The following is a 23,101-nucleotide window of genomic DNA, read 5'->3' on the forward strand; positions in this document are numbered from 1 at the left end:
TTGTCACATTTGTCTGAAGTCACTTAGGAACAAAAAGTTATAATATTAGGAGATAGTCCATAGAAAGCACCACAAAGATATACAAATCAAAGCTCATCAGCTTTGTGATTTTATTTTTTCTAAAAAAATTTTATGCTGGGCTATATACTTTAGGTTTATTCTGGGCTATATATACTAGGTTTTATATACTGGGAATAGGGGTCTGAAGAGAATGTTGTAGATGTTATATGTTTGAGCTTCTCAAAGCAGCTGATGAAATTAGATAAAATTTTCATTACAAAATAGGCTTGGATAAAAACCACAGTTGTAAGAATATAAGATCAGCCTATGTACTACGCAGAGTCATAACAAAAAGCTGTATGTTTTTCTAATTGGTATAAAATGTCAAGTATGCTAGCAGAGGGGTCAGTGCATAGTCTTTCATCTTTATTCATAAGCTAGAAGCAGAAGGAACATTAATAAACAGCAGGCATAGCAGATGGCACTCAAAATAATCATAGGGGATTGACATATACGTAGAAAATGTGAGTCAGGTTGAAAATTATAAAAATCAGCCTATTTAGGGAAGAGCAATTTAGAAAATGTTTATTTAGCTAAGTATTTATACATAGGGAAGCAACAAACTGATGCTTAAAATGACAAACCCAATGGAAATAGCTTGCATTAACGCAAGGAAGGAAAACTAAGGTTGATGTTATTAACTATAGATATCAAAAACATTTTATGGATACTAACAAGTAATAGATTTACAACAGTGTTGCCTGGGTGGCTGAATATTCGAATGGCTACGACAGAAAATAGCATACTGCTCGGGTTCTTTCTCAACGTAGCCTAAAGGCAGCAGCACAGCAGAACTTGCTAGGAATTCTCAGACTAGGAGCCCAGTGGCAATCTGCCAGTACAGAAGACAACAAATCTCCCCACTACAGTTACAGTAGTGGCCCAAAGGCTCCACAGGAAAGCAGCAGAATCTCTTATTTCTCCTGCTCTCTATTTCCAGAGCTATGAGTTATCTCGGAGGTATTTGAGATTATTTTATTTACCTCCACCTTGTTCTAGTAAGTGTTACAGGCTGCTATAAAACAATGTAGCATAGAAATGGAGTCAAAGAAAGAAAAAAATAAGATAGGATGGGCACATAAATTGAAAATAAAAAAGAACACATATGTGTACACACACACACACACACACACACACACACACACACAAATTCACATGTGAAGGTGAATTTGGCTCCCAAATTTGGCTCTCAGCTTTTGGTAGAAAAGGGTAACAGATCAGATAAGGGTTTGGTGTGGAGAATTTGGCTAGCCTTTGTTGTCTGTTCCTGGGAGGTAACTAACTTATAAACCCTCGGAATTTCCTGAGAGATTGCAGTGTCTTTGCCATTTATGGTGGGCTCTTAGACCACACCTGATAGTTTAAACTAATGAGATGACTCAGGACAGGAACTGGCTAGGCCTTAAAGACCAACCTTGTGATTAGTGAGCCACATATCAGCCTGACCTCCTGGGAAGGGAGGGGAGCTAGAGATTGAGTTCAGCCATGTGACCAATGATTTAGTTCATCATGCCTATTCACTGAAGCCTCAGTAAAACTCTATAGACACTAAAGCTCCAGTAAACTTTCCTGGTTGGCGTTACTCTAGGTACTGTTTACACACTGCTGTGCCAGGAAGGCAATGCATCCCTAGGGGGACGGAAGTCTTGCATTTGGGAATCTCCCAGACCTCATCCCATGTGTCTCTCTGTTAGACTTGTTCTGATTTGTATTCTATTACTATGATAACACTATAATCGTAAGTACAGTGCTTTCCTGAGTTCTGAGTGATTACAACAAATCACTGAACCTTAGGGAGCAGTGGGAACCTCTGAATTTGTAAGCAGATGGTCAGAAGTGAAGTACCCTGGGGAACCCCCAGCTTGTGGCTGGTGTTTGAAGTAAGGACAGTCTTGTGGAGGACTATGCGCATAAGCTGTGAAGTTTGGCCTAACTCTGGATGGTTGGTGTCAGAGTCACTGTGGGTACATAAGTATGCTATGTGATATAAAGGACACAACTTAGAATAAATAGACCAAACAACATAGGGATGTTTCTCATATAGATCCTCGGAACAAGCTCTCATCCCAAAGCACATCTCTCAACTCAGTGGAAACTGTACAGAGGGGTAGGTAAGGGCTGTCATGATGCAGTACAGACGTTTGTTCTCTACTGACTAGAGGCTGACAGTTTAAGACCATTTAGAAAAATTGTGAACTTCCTCAAACAATCTTCTCTGCACACAGTTTTTTAAAATATTGGTTGGTTTTAACCTTAAATTTGTCCTTCTTCCATGTCTAGGCTCTCAGATGGATATAGAGTCATGGGCCTCAGAAGATAGGAGACACGCAGGATTGATACTCTCCTATAAAAACTGCATAGTTCTTGATGGGATTCAGGACATGTTACCCCCAAATACGGCACGTTGGCCAAAACAGCAGAAACAGGTAATTCACTCTTATGTCACCCCTGCCCTTGTCCTCTGAAGCAGATCATAAAACCTTCATTCAAGAGGTGCCCTCCCTACCCCTGAGGAAACAAACACCCTTATCTCTGAAGGCACAGGGACACAGTTTTTAACATGGATTAAATTTTAAGTAAGGTGTTACCCGATGCCTGGCCCTGATTGGGTGAGAGGGTATCAGAAAATAGTCCAAAGAACACTGGGCAATGAGTGACACAATTTGCTGGCATGTACTCCAAAGACAAATTTTTGGCAAAATGTATATGAACATAACTAAATGTAGCAATTTATTGATACAATTGTCATTGGTAAGTCAGTTAAAAGATGAAGAATGAATACCAAACAATAATAGTTTTTAGAATTTATTTATGACAACTAGTTGAAAGGATCAATTGTCTGTTCAAGCTATATTTAATTTAGTAGACAAATACATATGTATGTATATGTATCTTTTTGAACTCCATGAAAAGAGGAAAGGCATCTACCTTAACCAAAAGTAGCACTTAATCACTAAGATACTAATTAAAATAAAGCAGGGGGAGGAGGAATTCCATTTCTGCTTAGGACAAAGATAGGACAAGAGAACATCTTTACAATGAGAAAAAGCTGAATAATCTAAAAAAAAAAAAAATCATAACTTATTTTGAGTCTAAGGAGCTGAAGTCACAAGGCAACCAGAAAAACTGAGTTCCAAAAGGTGTTAGGGCTCTCTGAGGAGAGACAGGGACACATGAACTATTTCTTTCACCTTTGGCAGAGCATGGGAGGAAAAGGCAAAAGAAGGAAGAAAATAACTGAAATTTAAAAGAATTCTTAAAGGTCAAAATCCCTGGGAGTCCTAGACACAAAGAGATCTAACTCTTCCACAGGTTTCTTCCAAGTTCTTAGAAGAAAGACTGGGGCCAGGGCAAAGAGATACCAACAAGAGCTCTTTGATGGTGAAAGGGCACAAAACCCAGCTTGCTTCTTGGGACCATTCTTTAGCATACAAAGCAAAAGCTATGAGGTGCTGAGGGGAAGGACCTAAATACTGCACTGATACAAAGGTGAGGTCAGCTGCTGCTGGGGTAGGGAGCAGGAATGCTGAGAAATAATGTAGCATTATTCCTGAGTTCTTCCTCCAGAAAGTGACTGAGTTTGCACTAGTGTTGTAGGGTATAAGGGCTGATGTAAAGACAGGCCCGAGAGAGCCTAACTTGTAGTTTGTCAAGCAATTTCTGCAATGTACCTTTCTTAAAACATTCAAAAAATTTATAGGCATGTATTTGTTGTTAAAATATTTAAATATTAAAGATACTTGAAAGGTATGAAAATGAAGGTCTGTTCCTTTAAAAGCTGGGGTAGGTGTGGCTACAACCTAATGGAAAGACAGCTGGAAAAGGAGGCAGATGAGACTTAGACAGCACCACCCCTTGGTTACTGTGCTCCCCTTGTATGTCTAGGGACTGGTAAGAATCCAGAGTGCATTTACTTTTTGCTTAAATGCTGGAATTATAAAAGAGCCTCTCAAGATAAGGAATAAAAACACAAGCATTCGGGAACTCTCAGAGGATGAAAATTCTTGAAGAGTAATCAGTTATGAAACATTAGAATTTAGAATTTTCTTAAGTTTTCAGCCATCAATAAAAGTTTAGGGTAGAAAATGAAATAGTGGATGGTCAACAAAATTGGAACTTAAAAGGAAAGTAACAAAAATTAAAATTTTCATCATTCGGATGCAGAAAAAGGTCTTTCCTGTTGATACAAATGAATCACAAAGTACTAGCTTTCTTCTGAAGTGACTTATTTGCAATATCAGAACTCAAACTGCGTGCCAAATGGCAAAGGCCCTAATACATATGGAATGCTGATGAGCTTTTTCTCTTTAAGAGAGTGAACATTCGTAGCTTGTTAATACAAGCACTGGAAACACTGGACTGGCATTCCTTTGAGGAACTGACACAAAGGCACAGAGAGTGGTACATTATCTATCATTGGTGATAAAAAGGATGACCAAAGATATTTGTTTGCTATCCATTCCCCGTTTTCCATCCCCCCACCACAAAAATGAGTGAATGAATTTAAAATAACATAGGAGAGAAAGCTTTTTGTTTGTTTTTTTTGGTGAAAACAGTTGACTTGGATACTCCAATGGGCTGAAACAAATGCCGTATATTCAGCAAAACTTGCCCAAAAAAGATTAACTAACTTTGGTATTACACTGGGCACTGTAATCTATGACTTCTTTTTGGTCATAACCTTGAATTCAGAATAGGTTTAAATCTCTCCTAACCACTGAGAAAGGAGTTTCCAATAAATTAACCAATCAATATAACTTTTGAGTGTCTACTTTCCAAAACACTATAACTGATACCTAAAGTTAATCCTCTACAAAAGGCAATTTTTCCTAAGTCATTTCAGTCAACCATTTGAATTACTCTAATTATCTTTGTCTTCCAAAAGCATTTTCAAAGCTTTCTTTGCACCATTCTAGAGATTCACCTCAGATAGCACCTTCTCCAAAACCACCATCTATCACACCCTTTATTCTACTGATGTAACACTGGCTATGAAGAAATTAAAGTATAAAAAGCTCAGCAAATTTCTATTAATTTAAGGATCAAGGGACAAGTTTGGCTAACAAAGTAAAATGAAAACATGAATAAATTTTGTATACAGATATTGCTGTACAGCTTTGACCACTTTCAAAATGGAATCTGTCTGCAACTTACTTAAATATTTTAGAAGTCCTCTGACCAGGAGTCAGGTAAAAAGCTACTTCCCCCCACCAAAGAATTCCTTTTTAAGTGTCAAAAAGTGCTGGATAGCACTGGGAAAGACTGTTCTTTTTGTCAGAATCTGATTACTTGAGCATTTGAATTTATGCTAGCAATACACTCATTCAAGATATTTAAACAAAAACACACTTCTGCAGGTATAAGGCAGGAATCACTGTACTAAAGCAAAGATTATCAATGGTACAATATGGTTTCTTTACAAAAATCAATAAAATCCACTTTTCTCAGCATTTTATGAGAGGTGATAGAAAGTTAGCTTTGTATTAAGGATCTTAATAAATAAATGAGGAAAGACCACCCATGTCAATGACTGAAAAAGAAGTAAAACAAAAAAGCCAGAGAGAAATTTCTTAACAGGATGATGATACTCTCCCCCAAATCCATGAGATTTGATCTGACTAATATCTCACCTTCTTGAAAGACATCAGTACCTCCCACCATTTCTGAAACTGCAATGATAAAGGCAACAACCATCTGCTTGCTACACAGGATAGAAAGAGTATTTTTCTTCTACTTTGAGTTTCACTGAGATAGCTTTTGAAGAGTATGGAAGAGACAGAGCAGAACATCTAAAAAAACGAACTAGGAGAGAAAAAAAAATGACATGAATTTAACCCTTTACATGGACAATGAAAAAAAAATGGAAGAAGTACAGAATATATATATATATATATATATATATATATATATATATGAACACGGGAGAAACTAGAAAAGCCAAATTTCAATTTGTATTAAATTAAAGAGATAAGGGAATTTAGCTTAGGCAAGAAGAGTAGGACTTTAGAAAATTCAATAGGTGGCTATGGGAGATTTCAAAATACCCATTTTTTGACTAAAAAAGAAAGAGGGCTATCAGCATGGCATGGCTCAGCATAGTATTACCTGTCTTAGGAAATAGTTTCTATAAACTCAAGGTTAAGTATAGTCCTATGTTTCTCTAAAGATAGAGGAAACTCTGGAAACACACTACCTTAAGTTTTTTTAAAAAATACAAGCAGCTTAGACCCAAGGGAATAAGAAATTCCTGTCTACTACTGACCTAAGATAATAAGAAATCAGATTTTCTTAAAAAGATTCTTAACAATGAAAACAGAATATTATTTATTTACATGTGTATTTAGGCCCTGCTCAGCCATTTTTATTAATTCTAACAAATGTCAATTTAGAAAAAGTCACATTTGCTTGGAAGGAAAATCAAACTTGATAAAGGATCCTGGTACAATTAGAAAGAGAATGGTGCTTGGGGTTGGAAAACAGGAGTTTGAGTGTTTCCCGTCCTATTTAATACAGTATATTTTCTTCCTGATTTCTCATATCCAGTGTATATTTTAAAAAGTCATGTAATTTTTAAGTTCTTGTTGAAGATGCTCAAAGTGGTAAACCTTAGGATTCAGATTAGTATTGTTTCAGACTATGATTACATCTGTTTCCCAAATGAAAACATTAATCAATCTGAAGATTAAAATCACTCAATGGTCATTCTAGCTAACTTGATCTTTGTTGCACTGTTAATAACAACATTATGTTCAATGGGAAATATCATCTTATATTTGGGAAATAGTTACTTTAGATGTAGTAATAGAACTTGTAATATAAAAGACAGGAATTATGCAAGAAAGGTATAAATGTAAATTGACTTTTTTACTTTGAGGTGATTGATATATAATAATTTGATACTTTACTAAAAGTCTCAAAAGTGGCACAAGGAAGAAAAATCATCTCAGTGGGAGATATGTAATTTCATTTTGTTGTTGCTTTATTGTGGGGAGAGGTGAGATATAGCAAGTATCATTAAGAACAGTGTTTTGTGTTCTCTCCAGAGGATCGAATTGCTATGTAGGTTAAAATTTTCTTAAAATATTTATAGTTGTCATGAATAATGTCTCAAGCTGACATTTATAATAGTGATTAAAAAATACCTTCCATATGGTTACATATTTCCCCTTTCCCTAATTTAGTTAAGTTACATCTTGCTACTGAGAGCTTATAATTGCCACATGTTTTCTCCTGTAGGAAAATACTCACATGAGTATTTTTTAAGCTGAAGTGAAAAGTGTAATACAGTGATTAAAGATGTCTGCCTCAGCTATTTTATATCTCTTTTTAAATCAGACAAATCTGACTATATGGCTGTATAGAAATATCAAGCCAATACTTCAGGATTAAACTTAAGTTAATACTAATACCAATGTTAATATGAATACTAATATTAATATGAATACTAATACTAATATGAGCAAGGTTCAGAGAAGATACAAAAGTGAATACAGCAATTCTAACCCTTAAGAGGCATCTAATCCAGGAAGGAAGACAGATTTTTTAAAAAACTAACTATAATTGAAAAGCCAAATATTAATAGAAGAGGTTACTGATTTTGACAGTTGGCATCTGGGAAACTTTTTGGGAAAATGTGGCATTTGAGCAATGCCTCGAGGGATATATATTTATATAGGTGGGGGTTGGCATTCCTGGTTGATGAAGCAGAGTCCTGAAAGTACATAACATAACTGAGTACAAGTGATGTTTACACTAGAGCGTAAACTCCACAAGGGTGGGGACCATTGCCTGCTTCATTCACTGCTATATCAATAACATTTAGGATGATGGCTGGTGCCAGATAAATACATGTTGAATAAATGAATGAATTGGACTCTAGGCAATTGAAAGAAAGAGGGGGAAAAGCACTGGAAATGTGGTTTGAGCCTAGAAAAGCTTAAGAATATGAAGATAATAGAGAACACAGCAGGTTTTTGAAGAAGAGAATGAAGTGTGATCTGCTATTTATTTTTTAATATTAAAATTCTAGAGGCAATGTCAATTGACCGAGGAGGTGAGTCTATAGACAAGGTAATATAAAAGGTACTAGGATTGCAAAGAGTACACACGTGGGATTGGTGGAACTGACAGGACTTGACCAATGACTTAGGTATGGTGGTGAGAAAAAGGAATGGATTTAAGATGAATTTAGAGATTTTCAAATTGAGTGGCCATGAGAATGGTGGTATCATTATGTGATATAAGGAGAATAGGCAAATATTATAGCAAGTTTTGGTAAAAGAAAAAATAAGTTCAGTTTTTAGGCATATTAAACTTAAGGTGCTTACTGGAAATCCATATGGGAAAGTTTAATATGACGAAATTTAGATTTGGTGTTCAGAACTGAGCCAGGATGAAAGCTATGAATGAACTCAATGAATGAATATTTATTTACTCTGACTGCCTTCCCTGCAGCAGCACCAGAATTTAAGCCATCAGCACAGTAGTGATAGTTACAGAAGTGCATGCCCTGGATGGGGGACAAGATCTTGGGACACATACATCTACATATTTAAGAGAAAAGAGGGAAAAGAACCACTGGAAGTGATTGAAGCAGACTGATGAGAAGTAAGAGAAAAATGAACAAAGATCAAGGGAAAATTTTTAAAGAAGGAAGCTAAAGGGAAGAAAGTGTACAGGCTATTCAAAACCTCAAGAACCTTTTGTAATCCTGTACTTCCCTTCAGAATACAGATGAAAAAATTCATATAAGTGTCATGCAGGAATCAAGCTCTTCGAAAAGAAAACGGAAAACACACACAATCTCACAAATATCAAGAAACCAATGAGGTCGTGAAGAAAGTTTTTTTCTTTTTTTGACGATGTAGATTGTTTTAGGGACCTGAGTCTATCTGCAGACATACAGTAAAGATTCTGCACGCTGAGGAACAGCAATGGCTGAAGTAGTAGGGTTTGAGTTCTTATAAAGAAGTCCTTAGGGCTACTGGGATCATGACACCTTGATTATTCTTGATTGAGGCCACTGTGAGAAAGATAAGAAAACTCATGGAAATAAAAAATTATAAAATATAAGCAAACAAAATTCATAAAATATGACACTAAATTCACCCTTGTTTTGCAGATTTCAAAAGACACTGCTATATGGAGAGAAGAGAAACTTAGGAAGTCCTGTTTCTTCACTGGAATTGTTATACAGAAAGAGCATAATTTTTTTAAAATATAAATCCACATCCAACATTATTATCTTCCCTTACTGGGAGAAATAATCATTTGGGATGTCTACAAAATCAAATGTAATTCAGGGGTTTTTCTTAAATTATATGATGATAGTACATAGAATTTAGTTTCCTCCTGGGTCTCTTGAGAATGTAGCACAAATATTTAAATCATCTCTCTCATGATATATCTAGCCAAATCCAAAGATACAAAGAAGACTTACAAGAAACCATTAAAGGAAGAAAAAGCCAATCTCAAGTAATATCACAAATAACGAGAAAGTGTGCACTTTTAAACAATATTAATAACTTAAAATTAATTTCTGATTAATGACAATGGAAATTTTCATACTTGTATGTGCTATTATCTTTTTTAAAGACTAGAGATACTGAGGTTTTCAAATTAGCTTGCTTATGATTAGGGCTAAAAATGAGAAAGACTACTATGTTGATCAAACCATATGCTTAATTCATAAAGGAGAATAAAAGAAATGATAGAGCATAGCACATTCCAGCGAAGAGGAGAAAAAAAGGTTAATCAATTCAACTCAATTTTAGCTGAGGGCATTTTTCCACGACTACTGAACCCTAGCATGTGTCAGGCAGCTAAAATTATACTAAAACGTGTAAGCTCTGTTGTTATTTTAGAGATAATCCAGGAAGCAAAACAAAGCCAAAAATTATCTCTGCATTTTTAACATGAAATGCTTTACTTTTCAGTCAAGGGTATACTTTTTTCTGTTTTAAGATTTTTATGCATTGTCTACTCTTTTGTGAATGTTTGAAAGTTTCTATAAGTAAAAAAAAAAAAAAAAGCCATACCGAAAATGATTTTCGTATGTATTTCCAACATGCTATTCGTCCTTGAAAACAATTCTTACCAGTCTCTGTTTCTGAAGCTCTTCTCTAAGAATTCTGTCTTCTGGTAAAACATCACATAACAAAAAATAATTTTCTTGTTCTTCTGTTGAGAGATTAGGAAAAATAAATGAGAAAAAAGATACTTATCATTTTTAAAGATTTATTCCTTTAAATGAGTGTGTGTGTGTGTGTGTGTGTGTGTGTGTATGTCTCTATTAGGATCCCTTCTGGTATAGAATTGTTTTAGCTTTATTCAAGTTATACAAAATAAATGCAGCAATTTAATTTTATCTATCATGAAAGTGAGAGCAAGCTTTAAGACAGTAAGATTATTCCTGTGAATTTCTGGATCGTAATGAAAAGATGGTAGCCAAGATGTACACTTACCAAATGGAGCTGTGGAATTGATTCTTATCACACTACAAAAATCTGTGATGGGTTGTTCAGTGAACCTTTTCTTCCAATATAAAATGTACCTTAGAACAATAAAAAAAAAAAGAAAGAAAGAAAAGAGGGTGGTGAGAAGACACAACTTTCTTTCAAATGATAGAATTTTATAAGAACATTGAATTATCTCAAAGCAACAAATCAAATGTTAACTGAAAACTGCTAGAAAATTTGTGAATACAAAGGCAGTGGAGCATTGCAGAAATATGAAATAAATATTTAATAAAAGAAATTACCATGTAAAGGCATGAAAATGATTAAACTTTACTATCTCCAAGTTCAATAAAGATATTTAGAAAAGTTAAAATAAATATTTTTATCTGATAATGAAGTTTTCTGAAATAACATCTAAGTTTATGTGTCTTTTAAATGCAACAATGATTAAATAGGCTATGACATATTCTCCCATAAAGAGACAGTAGTGATTATCTTATACACCAAAAGAACAGAGATCAGAAGAATAATGCAATGAAAAATCAGTTTAAATTCAGTATCTATACAACAAAGTAGAAAAATTTCATATGTCCACACTCTGTCTGAAATGAGGCAAATTCAGACTCTGGAAAAATAGCTGAACTTACAATTCCTGTATCTAATGAGCAGAGTTAGAAGCAGCACACTAGCTAAATTTTTAAAAAAGCATAAGGGGACGGGTATTTGTATACACAAGGAGTGCAATGCGCACTACCCGAAGGATGGACACATTTGAAACACGGACTTCGGTGGGGGGGGAACCAAGGGCAACACACGTAACCTAAACGTATGTATACCCATAATTTGCTGAAAAAAAAAAAAAAAAAAAAAAAAAAAGCATAACATCCTGACCTGCATATCTGATGAAAGAGGGAGTAAAATGACAGAATTCAACGAGCTGTTCACTTTTTTATTTATCTAACAAGCTTTATATTGGCAATTGCAATTTCATTTATTAAACGGTACCAAGAAGAGAATGTGGTCTTCATGAGGAGAAAGGAAACGGAAAGTTTGACTCTGTAGCTGACAATTTGTCAGGCTACACAACTGATGGATAAAATAAGTAACTTACACTAAAAAAATCAAAAGCTCTGTGAAAAAGATGGAACTCAAAATAGATGAAGTGTATGGAAAGAACAGGAATTTGGACATTTTAAATGGCTTGATATAGCACCTGACAGTGTTTTGGACATAGCAGGCTCACAGTAAATGTTTTAAAGATGTGTAGAAGAATATTTGAAGATTCTTGTAAAGCTCTCTAAGTAGCTCTCAACTCTCAATACTTTGTCTTCTTTTTATTTTTACCTCCTTTTTCCTTAACATTAATTTCCAAATCCCATAGTGCTCTATAGAAAGAACATTTGTGTATTAGAAAAAAAAAATCTGTGCTGAGAGAGGTCTTAGAGAAAGAGAGAACCATAAGTTGACATAAAATATAAAAATAAAAAGATGACAATATTGAGTGAATATCGAGTAATAAGGAAAAGAAGTCAGTAAATAATGTATAAAAATAGAACCACATATTTTAGTTCTTTCTTCTCCTGTGTAACCATATTGTCAACCTTGGTGGGTAAGTAAAAGAAGAACCTTTTCCTTATAAAACAGTGCTTGATTTTATCCTGAGAGATCTGAAAATGACAACCTTAAGCTCCTATTCAGCCTCCAACCACAAATATGTAAATGATGCACCATTATTCATACTGGCTAACACACAGGCTTCCATATTAGAAGTCTCAGAAGCAGAAGGCAAGTGCATGTTGGATCCATCGCAGCAGACAAAAAGAGAAAAAGTACCTACAGAAGGCTGAAACATTATTTTCTTGGCCATCCTGGGCCAGTTTCAGCACCTTGCACTCCTCAGTATCCTACACAGGTACTCTTATTCCCCACTTTTCCATTCCCTACTTGTTGCTTTTTTCTCTCCTGGGGAGAAAGGAAAAAGGGAGAAAGAGAAGGCTTAAGAAAATAAAAAATGACATTTCCAGTCCTTTTCTTATTCTCCCATTAGCACATCTTCTATTACAAAGTGGTGACAGGGATGAAAAAACATACAACTTGTATTAGAGACGTCAAGAATAGAGGCAGGGCCGGGCGCGGTGGCTCACGCCTGTAATCCTAGCACTCTGGGAGGCCGAGGCGGGTGGATCGCTCAAGGTTAGGAGTTCGAGACCATCCTGAGCAAGAGCGAGACCCCGTCTCTACTAAAAGTAGAAAGAAATTATCTGGACAACTAAAAATATATATATAGAAAAAATTAGCCGGGCATGGTGGCGCATGTCTGTAGTCCCAGCTACTCGGGAGGCTGAGGCAGTAGGATTGCTTGAGCCCAGGAGTGTGAGGTTGCTGTAAGCTAGGCTGACGCCATGGCACTCAAGCCCGGGCAACACAGTGAGACTCTGTCTCAAAAAAAAAAAGAATAGTGGCAGATTGTTCTTCTAAATGGAAATATATAAACATCTGTTTTCATGACTAATCAAACTCATATATGGCAGAATCAGATAACTATTAATATTTGAGGAGGGCAACTGAGGTTCTGGTAGACAGAATCTCCTCAATGATTTTAAGTCAACTGATGTTAGCAATTGCTTCTCTTGTGCTTATCAACTTGAAACTCTGATACAAAATAAGTATATGATGTGATTCTTCTCTTTAAAGATCAAGGAGATAGTACCCAAACATGGAAGGCCTTGGAGACTGAGATCCATTAATTATTGGAATCAGGTGATTGTTACCTCTGAAGTGGAACTTCTTTGCACCTCTTGCTTACCTAGCTAAGCAAATTAACAACCCCAAATAGCTGGTGTCAACTTTCAGTCCTTAGGTGGGAAGTTAGGAGCAGTTTAGATTGAGGGCTACTGACTTCAAAAGATAAGAGGGCCAAATTCTCTCTAGGGAATACACCAAGGAGGGGTTCATCAGTCCCAAAGTGCCTACCTTGGTGATATCCTCTAAATAAAACTGAGAATAGTAGTTAGCCCTCTATAGTATCAGTTCCATTTTGAGTCTGCATTAAAAGGCAGTGATAACTCCTTGAATACACAGGCTGCTTACCTTTGGAAAATGTTCACAGACTTAGAAAAGTATCTGTGTGAAATTATGTGAAGTAGATGACCAAGTAAGAGCCTGGATCCTAGTAACAAGATCGCCCTTTGAATTATCAATGACTTAATTGTTAATCAAGAGTCAATACTGTCTCTCTCTTATCTATATATATCTTATGCTAGAGGCAGTTTTGCTTTTTAAATTAAGACAGTGGTCAAACCATCATAGTTGATGTATTAATAACAGACTTTACTACCCAAGACAATAGTGAATAGAGGAGCAGGGACTTTGCATCCAGAGATATGAACTTGAATTTAAACTTATTTAACCTTTCTGAAACTCAATTTACTCACTTATAAAATGAATTGTTGATCATTAGATAGGACAATGCATATACAGCACAGTGTCCAAAATCCTGGGTATTTAATAAATGATAGTTATTACTATGAAAAAGTAACATATTTAGATAAGACTAAAGTAGCAAAGCATTTATATTGATCCCAGAGAAATAATGGTCCCTAACACAATAACTAAAATAACATTTCATCAAACGTTTAAAAAGAGAGTCAAAATAACTTTATTAATAATGTCAAAAAGGGCACATATAGGTGGCTAACATGGCGGAAGAGTAGAATGATAATAATGACAACTATTAGCAGCTACCACTTAATGAGCCCTTATTTGCCACAAGGTCACACAATTAGAATATTAGATATGGTATCTGAACTTTCTGGCTTCAAAGCCAAACTCAGTCTTCAGTGAGTCTACAGTGTCTCTAGTGTCATGTGGGACCAATCTGTACAAGAAATGCAGAAAAGGGAAGGCAGGGACAGGAAAAAGCCCCTAGAATTACAGTTGTAATGAATGCTTGAAGCATTTTTTTTCCCTCAGAGACCAAGGAGGTCACCACATAGAATGCCTTTTGATAAGGCAGAAACAGAACTACAGAAATGAAGTCTGAAGGGAATCTTTCCCTTCTTAAAAGCACACTATCTAACAGTAGCCCTCAGTCTGAACTGCTCCTAACTTCCTACTTAAGGATTGAAAGTTGGTATCATCTGTTTAGGGTTGTTGATTTGGAACTCCTTAACTAGGTAAGCAAGAGGTGCAAAGAAGTTCCACTACAGGTAACGATCACCTGATTCCAATAGTCAATGGGTCTCAGTCTCCAAGGCCTTCCATTTTTGAGTACTGTCTCCTTGATCTCTGAAGAATCACATCACATACTTACTTTGTATCAGAAAGGTGACAGGCACAAGGGAAGCAATTACTAACATCAATTGACTTAAAATCTTGGGGAGATTCTGTCTAGCAGAACTCAGTTGCCCTCCTCAAATAGTTAGGAAGAGCTTCTCATGAAACAGGAAGAGAAGACACTGCTGTAAGTTCATAGTTTGGTAGTCTTTGCATAGGTTAAAAGTTATTTTATTGCTCCATGAACAAGCAGTCATGCATTTTGGAAATGATGTTTTTCCGATACCATCTCTAAAAACATCTCTGAGATGGTGTTAGGTGGCTTCCAAGGGAAGGGGGAGAAAGCAGATAATAAATTGGTCCAGTAGGAACAAAGCTGTCATTTGAGTGCTCTTCCTGACCAAAGGTTGGGGGACAAAAACACAAAAGAAAAAAAATCATCTGTTACAAAAGCAAAATATAACCATAAACCATCATACAACTTAAAAATATAAAATTATGCATATCTTATTCTGGTTCACTGTATGAACAGACTTCAGCTGCAACATAACATTTGACCTAAGTCTACATTTGAGTTACGGAACATCTAGTTATTAAACACATACAAGTGATTTTTTAGTTTATAATTAGAATTAAGAGGTATCAATATATATCAATACATTTCCTTGTGGTTGGTAAAGGCATTCAGATAAATTGTATTCAATTGAGAGATAGCTTAAAGATAGTAGATCTTCAGTACATCCTTCTTGTGGCATTTTTTTCCCACCCACTAGAACAAACATATTTTTTCAAAGTTAAGGGATCATTTAGTACTTCTTTTCTGCATTTTTTTCCTACTTTTCTAGTTTATTCAAACCTACAACTGCAGCTACTCAATATATAAAGGCCGCCAAGAAATAACATGTGGTATGAACTCTATTTGGATGACAGTTTTCAAAGCATTTGATACTTTATTAAAGAGCCATAAAAGTAATTACTAGGTCATCAGTAAATATTTTTTTCTTACAAAGGAACATCAAATCATATCTCACAAAAAATCCTTGTAGCAATAGCTTGCCTGCCCAGCCCCCTACCATAACTGGTGTGCTTACTGACACAGGCATAAAGGTTTGAGATATGGTTGTTAATTAAGTGGCGCTGAATGAGTGGAATTTAATATAGAAAGGGGCAAGACTTAGGAGTTAACATTTATCTTCTGGACCAATTTTATCTACTGAATAAAGCTAGCAAATAGCTAAGTTTTTTGGTTTTTTTTTTTTTTAAAGAAACTGATGTTTATTTTCTGTCAACCTTATTTCCATCTTGCTTAAGAGCCTGTGAAAGAATAGCTTAAGGCCACTCAGTGGTTGTTCCTACCCATTCAGTGGCCTGAGCAATGGGAGCTGCACACCAGCCTTCCATGGCAGGTGGAGTGCTCCAATCTTCAGTGGGGACCTGTTGAATAGGCACAGGGGGCACCTGCACGCCTTTGGACCAGTCTGCAACCTCAGGTTGAGTAGCAGTGAACTCAGGAGCTGGAGCTGTCCATTCACCCTGAGATTCCCCCTTGGTCATAGCCTCTTCAGCAGCAGCCTGCTCTTCCTTTTCAATCTCTTCAGGATCTCTGCAGGATCTCTGTGGAAGTAGAGATCAAGCATGACCTCCCACAGATGGATGTTCATGGGAGATGGTGCCACACACGCACAGAACTTCCCAGGTCAGCATCCATGACATCAGACCCACTGAGTGAGCTGTTGTTGTTGCATGGAATGGAGATGTCCACAGAACGCAGAGGAGAATCTGTGTTACACAGAGCAATGGTAGGCAGGAGAACATAAGACGTCAGCCCTAGGATCAGTAACCACCAGAAATGTGGCTCCCAGAGGCTGCCTGATCTGGTTAGTGAAGGTTCTGGGAATGAAGCGACAGCAGTAGGAGTGGCTCCAGTAGCTGCAACAAACTTCAGCACAGCTCGCTGGCCAGTGTTCCTGGAGGATAGGACACTGACATCAGCAGGGTTTTCAATGGCAACAATGGCACAAGTTGCCAGCAAAAGCTTCTCCCAGGTCCTCTTCAGATTCATGATGTAGATGCCATCACTTTTCCTTTTGTAGATGTACTGTTCTATTTGGAAGTCAAGGTTGGTGCTACCTAAGTGGGTTCCTGCTGCAAATAATTTAAGGACACCCTCCTCTATCATTGGCAGGACTTCAAGGGCTCTGGACATTGTGAAAGTTTCCCTTTAAGTTATGACAGGAATCCGGAACAATGCTGTGTGGACCGCTCTCTGGGTAGTGCAGAAAGGCATAGCTCAGCATACAATAACTATGTTAAATGGACTCAAAAGAAAGATTTTTATTGTTTATATTTCCTCTGCCCCAGAAAGTTTTACTGTTACTTTGTTTCAATTAAAAAAAACAAATATATTTAATATGAAAACTTATAGCTTCTTGTAAACCACAAAGTCCATCTCTTATTTATTATTTATCATCCATATCACTTACTGTACTCGGAAGCAACAATTACTAAGAAGTTCTGAGTGAATCCATTTACGCCATTGAAACTCTCACTGTTCCCTCCTCCCCATTCCTAATAACTTCCTTTTTGAAGTTAGGAACGAGTCACATAACGCTGAGAAGAGTCCAACGTAACTCTGATCACAAACACTCAATACTTGGAGGATAGCTGACAACAGGTTTCCAAATATAAAATACATGCCAACATACGTATTTTACACTTGTAAATGTATACTTGTGTATATTTTACACATGTATACATACTGTAGAAAGCACTTACATCAAATACGTATCTTTTTCTTTTTAATTAAAGTATCCATTTTATTGCTTATCTGCATTTAGAGCATGACTGATCCCAACATTTCATTATTGATTCCTAAGCCCTGAGACCTAGTAAATAATTTGATTTTCCTGTCCACATACGAATGAGATTAATGTCAATGATAAAAACAGAAAGATTGACTAGTACAAATGTAAGTACTTAACTATCACACATACGCACAAAGGAGAAAATAACTCCAATTCAGAAATTTCTCAAAGAATTTAGGGGCGGAAAGAAAAATCTTAACACTATCAATCAATTTTACTCTCAAAAGAGAGTAAAAGATCTGACTACATATAACTAGGTTTCATATATAATAAAGTTCCCAGAATACTCCAAGAATGAATATACACACACACTTTAATTGAAAATAAAGAATAACGAATGAGAATGAAGCACAGAATGCCTCCTCTGAAAGTATATAAGGAATTAGTTTATTTTACTAGTTGGTGACATATATCATTCATATAACTCTCCCACCCACTATGTTTTATCTCTGCTCCCAGATGAGGCAACACCAAAATCTACCCCAAAATAGCAATACTGAGTAGATATAGAGGCCATATACAGAAGGCACACAGTAGATATTCAGTATAGGCGCTAGGCAGTTGGGAGGGACCTGAAGGGCAGAGATCAGGGCTAGGGAATAGCTAATATTACCCCTGTGGGTATGCTGGCTATTCCAAATTTAAAACAAATTTTCTTTCTAGAAGTTTAGATTATTTAGAACCCTGAATAAAATTCTCTCAAAAGTTAAATTTTACAAATGATAATTAGATTTTTAGACCAGCATAAATGTCTATTGAAAATTCAAGCTACAGTTGTAGAAACTAAGATTTCAAATATATCTTTGGTAATAAAAATATACATAAAATTTTGGCTACCATTTATCAGGTACACATTATGTGTCAGGCACTAGCAGGTACTATACATACCCTGTTTTATATAATATTTGACAATCTTATGAGGGCTGGTGTTACCCTATTTTTTAGATGATGAAATCGATGTTTAGAGCAGTAAGATAGCTTTCTGGAAGTCACAAGGTTAGGAAGTCTTGAAGCCTGTGTTTAACTCTAGGCCTGTCTGGTTTCACAGTCAACTCTTAATAATATAGCTTGTGGCTTTGCAAGACCCATCATAAGAAAGAAGTTGCTTGCTAGGAATGATTTAAGTGGTCTGGGAGCTACAGAGTTTAGATGCGGGGATATTACAATGTCTGGGCCACTCTAACGTTTTGTAGGGAAATCAGGACAAGAATACCTCAAAATGGGACCTTACCAGATACATCGAATTGTGTGCTTTCAGTAACGATACAGGCCAGTAACCAACAAGATGCTGCCTTTTATGGAAAATGCTTCCAAGTCTCAAATAATCATGACATGAACATAATTACTTCACTATAGCTGCTTAAGGGAAGGCATTTTTCTTGGACCATTACTTCTAGAAATTATAAATTGAGAAAAAAGGAATAATTGCCTATATTAGCAGCTTGCTGGTATAGATGATTCCAAGTCAGGTGCTCCTAAGTTAGAGTCTAGTTCACTTTGGGCCCTGGCTCGGCAGGTCATGTCCCACACAGAGAGAACATTTCATACCTGCACAGTGTTGATAGCTCCTCAAGCACCCATCACCATCTGCTCTTTCATCTTCCTTCTCCTCTTCCTCTCAGTACCTCAGAGTGACCTCAATAGCATCTATTCTTATATTCCTTTGGCTTTTTGAATGATTCAACTTTTTTCTGGTTTACAACTTCATCACAGCACTTAAACTGAGATTTGTTTGGGAAATATCCTTTTGGCTTGAAAGGCTCCAAGGGTCCCTGTTCCCAAACATTGCCTTTTGGGTGGCCTGCTACCAAGTCTATTCTGGGCTTTCTAGAAGGACTCACTCAAGTTAGAGAATTGCCTATGGCCTAAAACATGAAAAGAACATTAATCTGACGGACATCAACAATCTCATGGAATATTGCAAAGGGAATAATATCTACTCTTTGGAAAGTGGGTCTGTTTTGAGAATTTGTAGTAAATGAATTAGTATGTGAAATTCTCAAATACAACTTATACACTAAAGGAAGAAAGTGCAAGGATTTTTTTAAAAAGTCTAAGGAGAAACCTCAAAAAGAATATGAATTTTCATTTTTGTAAAGGAATTTTACATATAGGTTATGCTATTCCTCTAATAATAAATAAATTTAATTCTTTCATGGAGAAAAACAAAACTTACCTTTGGAAATCAGCAACCAACTTGACATCAGCTATGACAAACTTATGCTCAATAATCATGTGCTTCAGAAGTTTGTCTTGTTCAGCCACAGGAAAATGTTCTTCACAGAAAATACAAGGCACAGATGGAGAACCTTCTAAAGTGGTGGTGCCACCTGGACTTTCTGGCAGGGAAAGCGGCTCTAGGATACAATCCTTACTGTCTGGGAAAGACACACACACACACAAAAAGCTGAAACCAACTCTTTAGATGGATGATTTCTTACCTCCTGCATTAAAAGGATCCTAAAGATATTTACATATCTCCAAAAAAAAAAAAAAAAAAGATACATAGTGCCAGAGTGTAGGATACTTTATTATCATTTTAAACATCTTTTGCAACCCAGAGGCAAGGAATATTGCAAAGCAGCTCAAACTCCCTATTTGCTTGCTTGAATGGGGGAAACCCATTTGTTAGGGCAGCTGTTCAAGCCGCCTTCTTGGACACTGGCCAATGGCAGCAATTCCCGGGGTACTTGCAAGGGAAAAGGCTGCAACACGCTGGGGTAAGGTTCTAAGGCCCAATTGTGACCTCTTGCTGAGAGTCATCACACTAAGTGAAGTGAATGGTATATACTGAAGCTACACATGACAACAGGCCTGTCTTTTAAGCTGCTTCCCGTCACACTTGCAACCTCTTTCTTGTTTCTGATTATTTGTCACATACAGAGAAGACGGCTTTCACATTGGGTTGACACAGCACGTGCTAGGTGGCCCTGATGTCAATTTTCTATGTTGATTTATATTTCTCTTTTGCTTATTACACAATTATGTATCACAAGTCAGACTTCTGTGAACAAAGAGATGAATGCTCATTTACTAGACATATGGGATAAACATTTTCCTGTCTGTACTATTCCTTTTTCTAACATCACCTACAGCATCTTTAGAGTTGAAGTATGTAAGGTCTATGTCTCTGATTTTAGGGCCTAAATCTGCAGCCAGTTTTATCAAGAGCCTCCTTTAGTCGCCCGAGTAGAATTTTGGACCTGTCACTTACACAGGCTGTTAGTAACCAGAAAACTGGAGTAAAGAAACTAGGGTAAGGCCTTTGGCATTTTGGGGAGGGAGTTGGGGAGGGAGGGAGAGAGGGGGAGGGAGGGGGAGAAAGAGAGAGAGAGAGAGAGAGAGAGAGGGACAGGGAGAGAGAGAGAGAGAGGGAGAGGGAGAGAAGGTGAGAAGGAGGGAGGGAAGGAGGGAGTGAGAGTGGGGGGAGGAAGGAAGATGGCTATTCCACAGTCTTTGAAATTAGGTTAATATCAGTTCTCCTGTTCAAGTTTATTTCTTATTTTTATGTAATTTTTCAAGGCGTTCTTAATTTATTAATTAATTATATCAGTCACGAGTACAGTGCTGATCATGGCTTAAGAATTAGGGAAGTGATGTAAGAGGGCAGCATTCATTCACTCCCTTAATAAAAATTAACTGAGTATCTAATGGGTGCTGGTCTTTTCCTGTTCAATGTTGCATGACATGGTTCTTACCATCAAAGTTAAAGTGCTCACAACTTAAGGTATAAATAAATTAAAATGATAAAGAGAGAATGGACAGTGTTGATGGGAGAAGGGGGAGGGGAGAGTCACCCAACTGAGCTGGAGAGGGACGGTGTCCTGTAGGAGAGGAGCCTCTAATGCATCACTCACATATACTCTACTCATATTAAAGTGTGCTAAATCAAAGTGTTTATCTTTGTTCATTACATTATTTACTAATACTGGACAAGAGTGCCCAAAATACAAAGAACTGGGCTGGCTGATATAACTCAGTAAGATTTGTCTAACAGATTATTTATTTCCAGCTGTCACCACAAGTATCATATTTACATCTTACCCCATGGTAAAAAGACAACAGATGTACAAATATATACTCCTTTGGTATAGGGACCTTGAAGCCTAAACAGCAAAAGGAAGTAAATCATATGTCCTTTCAGAAAGAGGCAAAGCATATTGGATATTCTTTTGACCCAAATCCACTTCACAAATGTCTCACAAATTAATAATAACAAATTATCTGTGCTAGTTCTTACTTTGAATAGCAACTTTGTTCAAATGAACTATAAAAACTACCATCCCAAGAAAGCTGAAGTTTTAAGGATGCTGATTATTAACAATTTTATTGACTCTGAGTATGATCCTAAAAGTGGCAAATTATTACTCTAGGGCAGTGCTTCTCAAAGTTTAATGTGCATATAAATCTCCTGGAGATTTTGAAAAAATGCAGATCCTGGTTCAGTAGGTGTAACGGCCATGGAAATGCGCCATTCAAATCTGCTCCTATGAGCACAAGCTACAAGACCTCAGGTGCTATGTTCAGAAATTCCATTTGCACTGAAGCTAGGCCTCCCACAGGCTGCTCTAAGTCAATGAAAAGGGATTAATAATCAATATATATAAAAAACACCTACAATTCAATAGTGAAAAAACAAAATAACCAGATTAAAAAAATGGGCCAAGGACTTGAATAGACAGATCTCCAAAGACATACAAATGGGCAACAGTATATGAAAAGGTGTTCAATATCACTAATCATCAGGGAAATAGAAATCAAAACTACAATGACACATCATCTCACATCTGTTAAGATGGACACTATCAAAAAACAGAAAATTATAAGTATTGGCAAGGGTATCGAAAAATTGGAACCCTTGTGGACTGCTGGGAATATAAAATGGTGCAGCTGCTGCTACTGAAGACAGTATAAAGGTTCCTCAAAAAATGAAAAATAGAAGTATTATGTGATCCAGCCACCCCACTTCTGGTTATTTGTCCAAAAGAATTGAAAACAGGATCTCAAAGAAATATTTGTACTCCTATATTCATTGAAGCATTACTGACAATAGCTAAGAGGTGGAAACAACAGATGCATAGATAATGAAAATATACTATCTAAATACAATGAATATTATTCGGCTTTTAAAAGAAGAAAATCCTATTATATGCTACAACGTGGATGAACCTTGAGGATATTATGATAAGTGAAATAAGCCAGTCACAGAAGGACAAATAAATACTGCTACATGATTCTAATATCTAAAGTAGTCAAACTCATTGAAGCAGAAAGTTTTATGGTGGTTGCCAGGGGCTGAGGAGAGGGGAAAAAGAGGAGTTGCTGTTCAATGAGTATAAAGTTTGTTATGCAGGATGAAACTCTCAGTGAGCTCAGGATATACTAAAAGATGGACTCAAGAGCAAATTGTTTAGTAGACTACAGGTGGACCTCTATAGAAATGGC

General features: G+C 36.5%; 1 protein-coding gene and 1 pseudogene across 3 annotated transcripts in view; both read right to left on the minus strand.

Annotated features, from left to right (window-relative positions):
* Window positions 1-23,101, minus strand: part of ZNF277 (zinc finger protein 277) — a 93,882-nt gene that overhangs the window by 23,824 nt on the left and 46,957 nt on the right. For 2 of the 3 annotated variants that reach the window (XM_012652794.1, XM_012652796.1), the window contains exons 2-4: window positions 19,833-20,034; window positions 10,524-10,612; window positions 10,157-10,239 (exon numbers count right to left, since the gene is read on the minus strand). In XM_012652794.1, the coding sequence (XP_012508248.1) occupies window positions 10,157-10,239; window positions 10,524-10,612; window positions 19,833-20,034 (374 nt within the window). The remainder of the gene's footprint in view (window positions 1-10,156; window positions 10,240-10,523; window positions 10,613-19,832; window positions 20,035-23,101) is intronic. The other variant, XM_012652795.1, reaches the window with a different exon arrangement.
* On the minus strand, window positions 16,122-16,998 carry LOC105817094 (annotated as a pseudogene).

The sequence above is a fragment of the Propithecus coquereli genome, unplaced genomic scaffold (genome assembly GCF_000956105.1).
Source record: "Propithecus coquereli isolate 6110/MARCELLA unplaced genomic scaffold, Pcoq_1.0 Scaffold4, whole genome shotgun sequence".
Taxonomy (NCBI): Eukaryota; Metazoa; Chordata; class Mammalia; order Primates; family Indriidae; genus Propithecus; species Propithecus coquereli.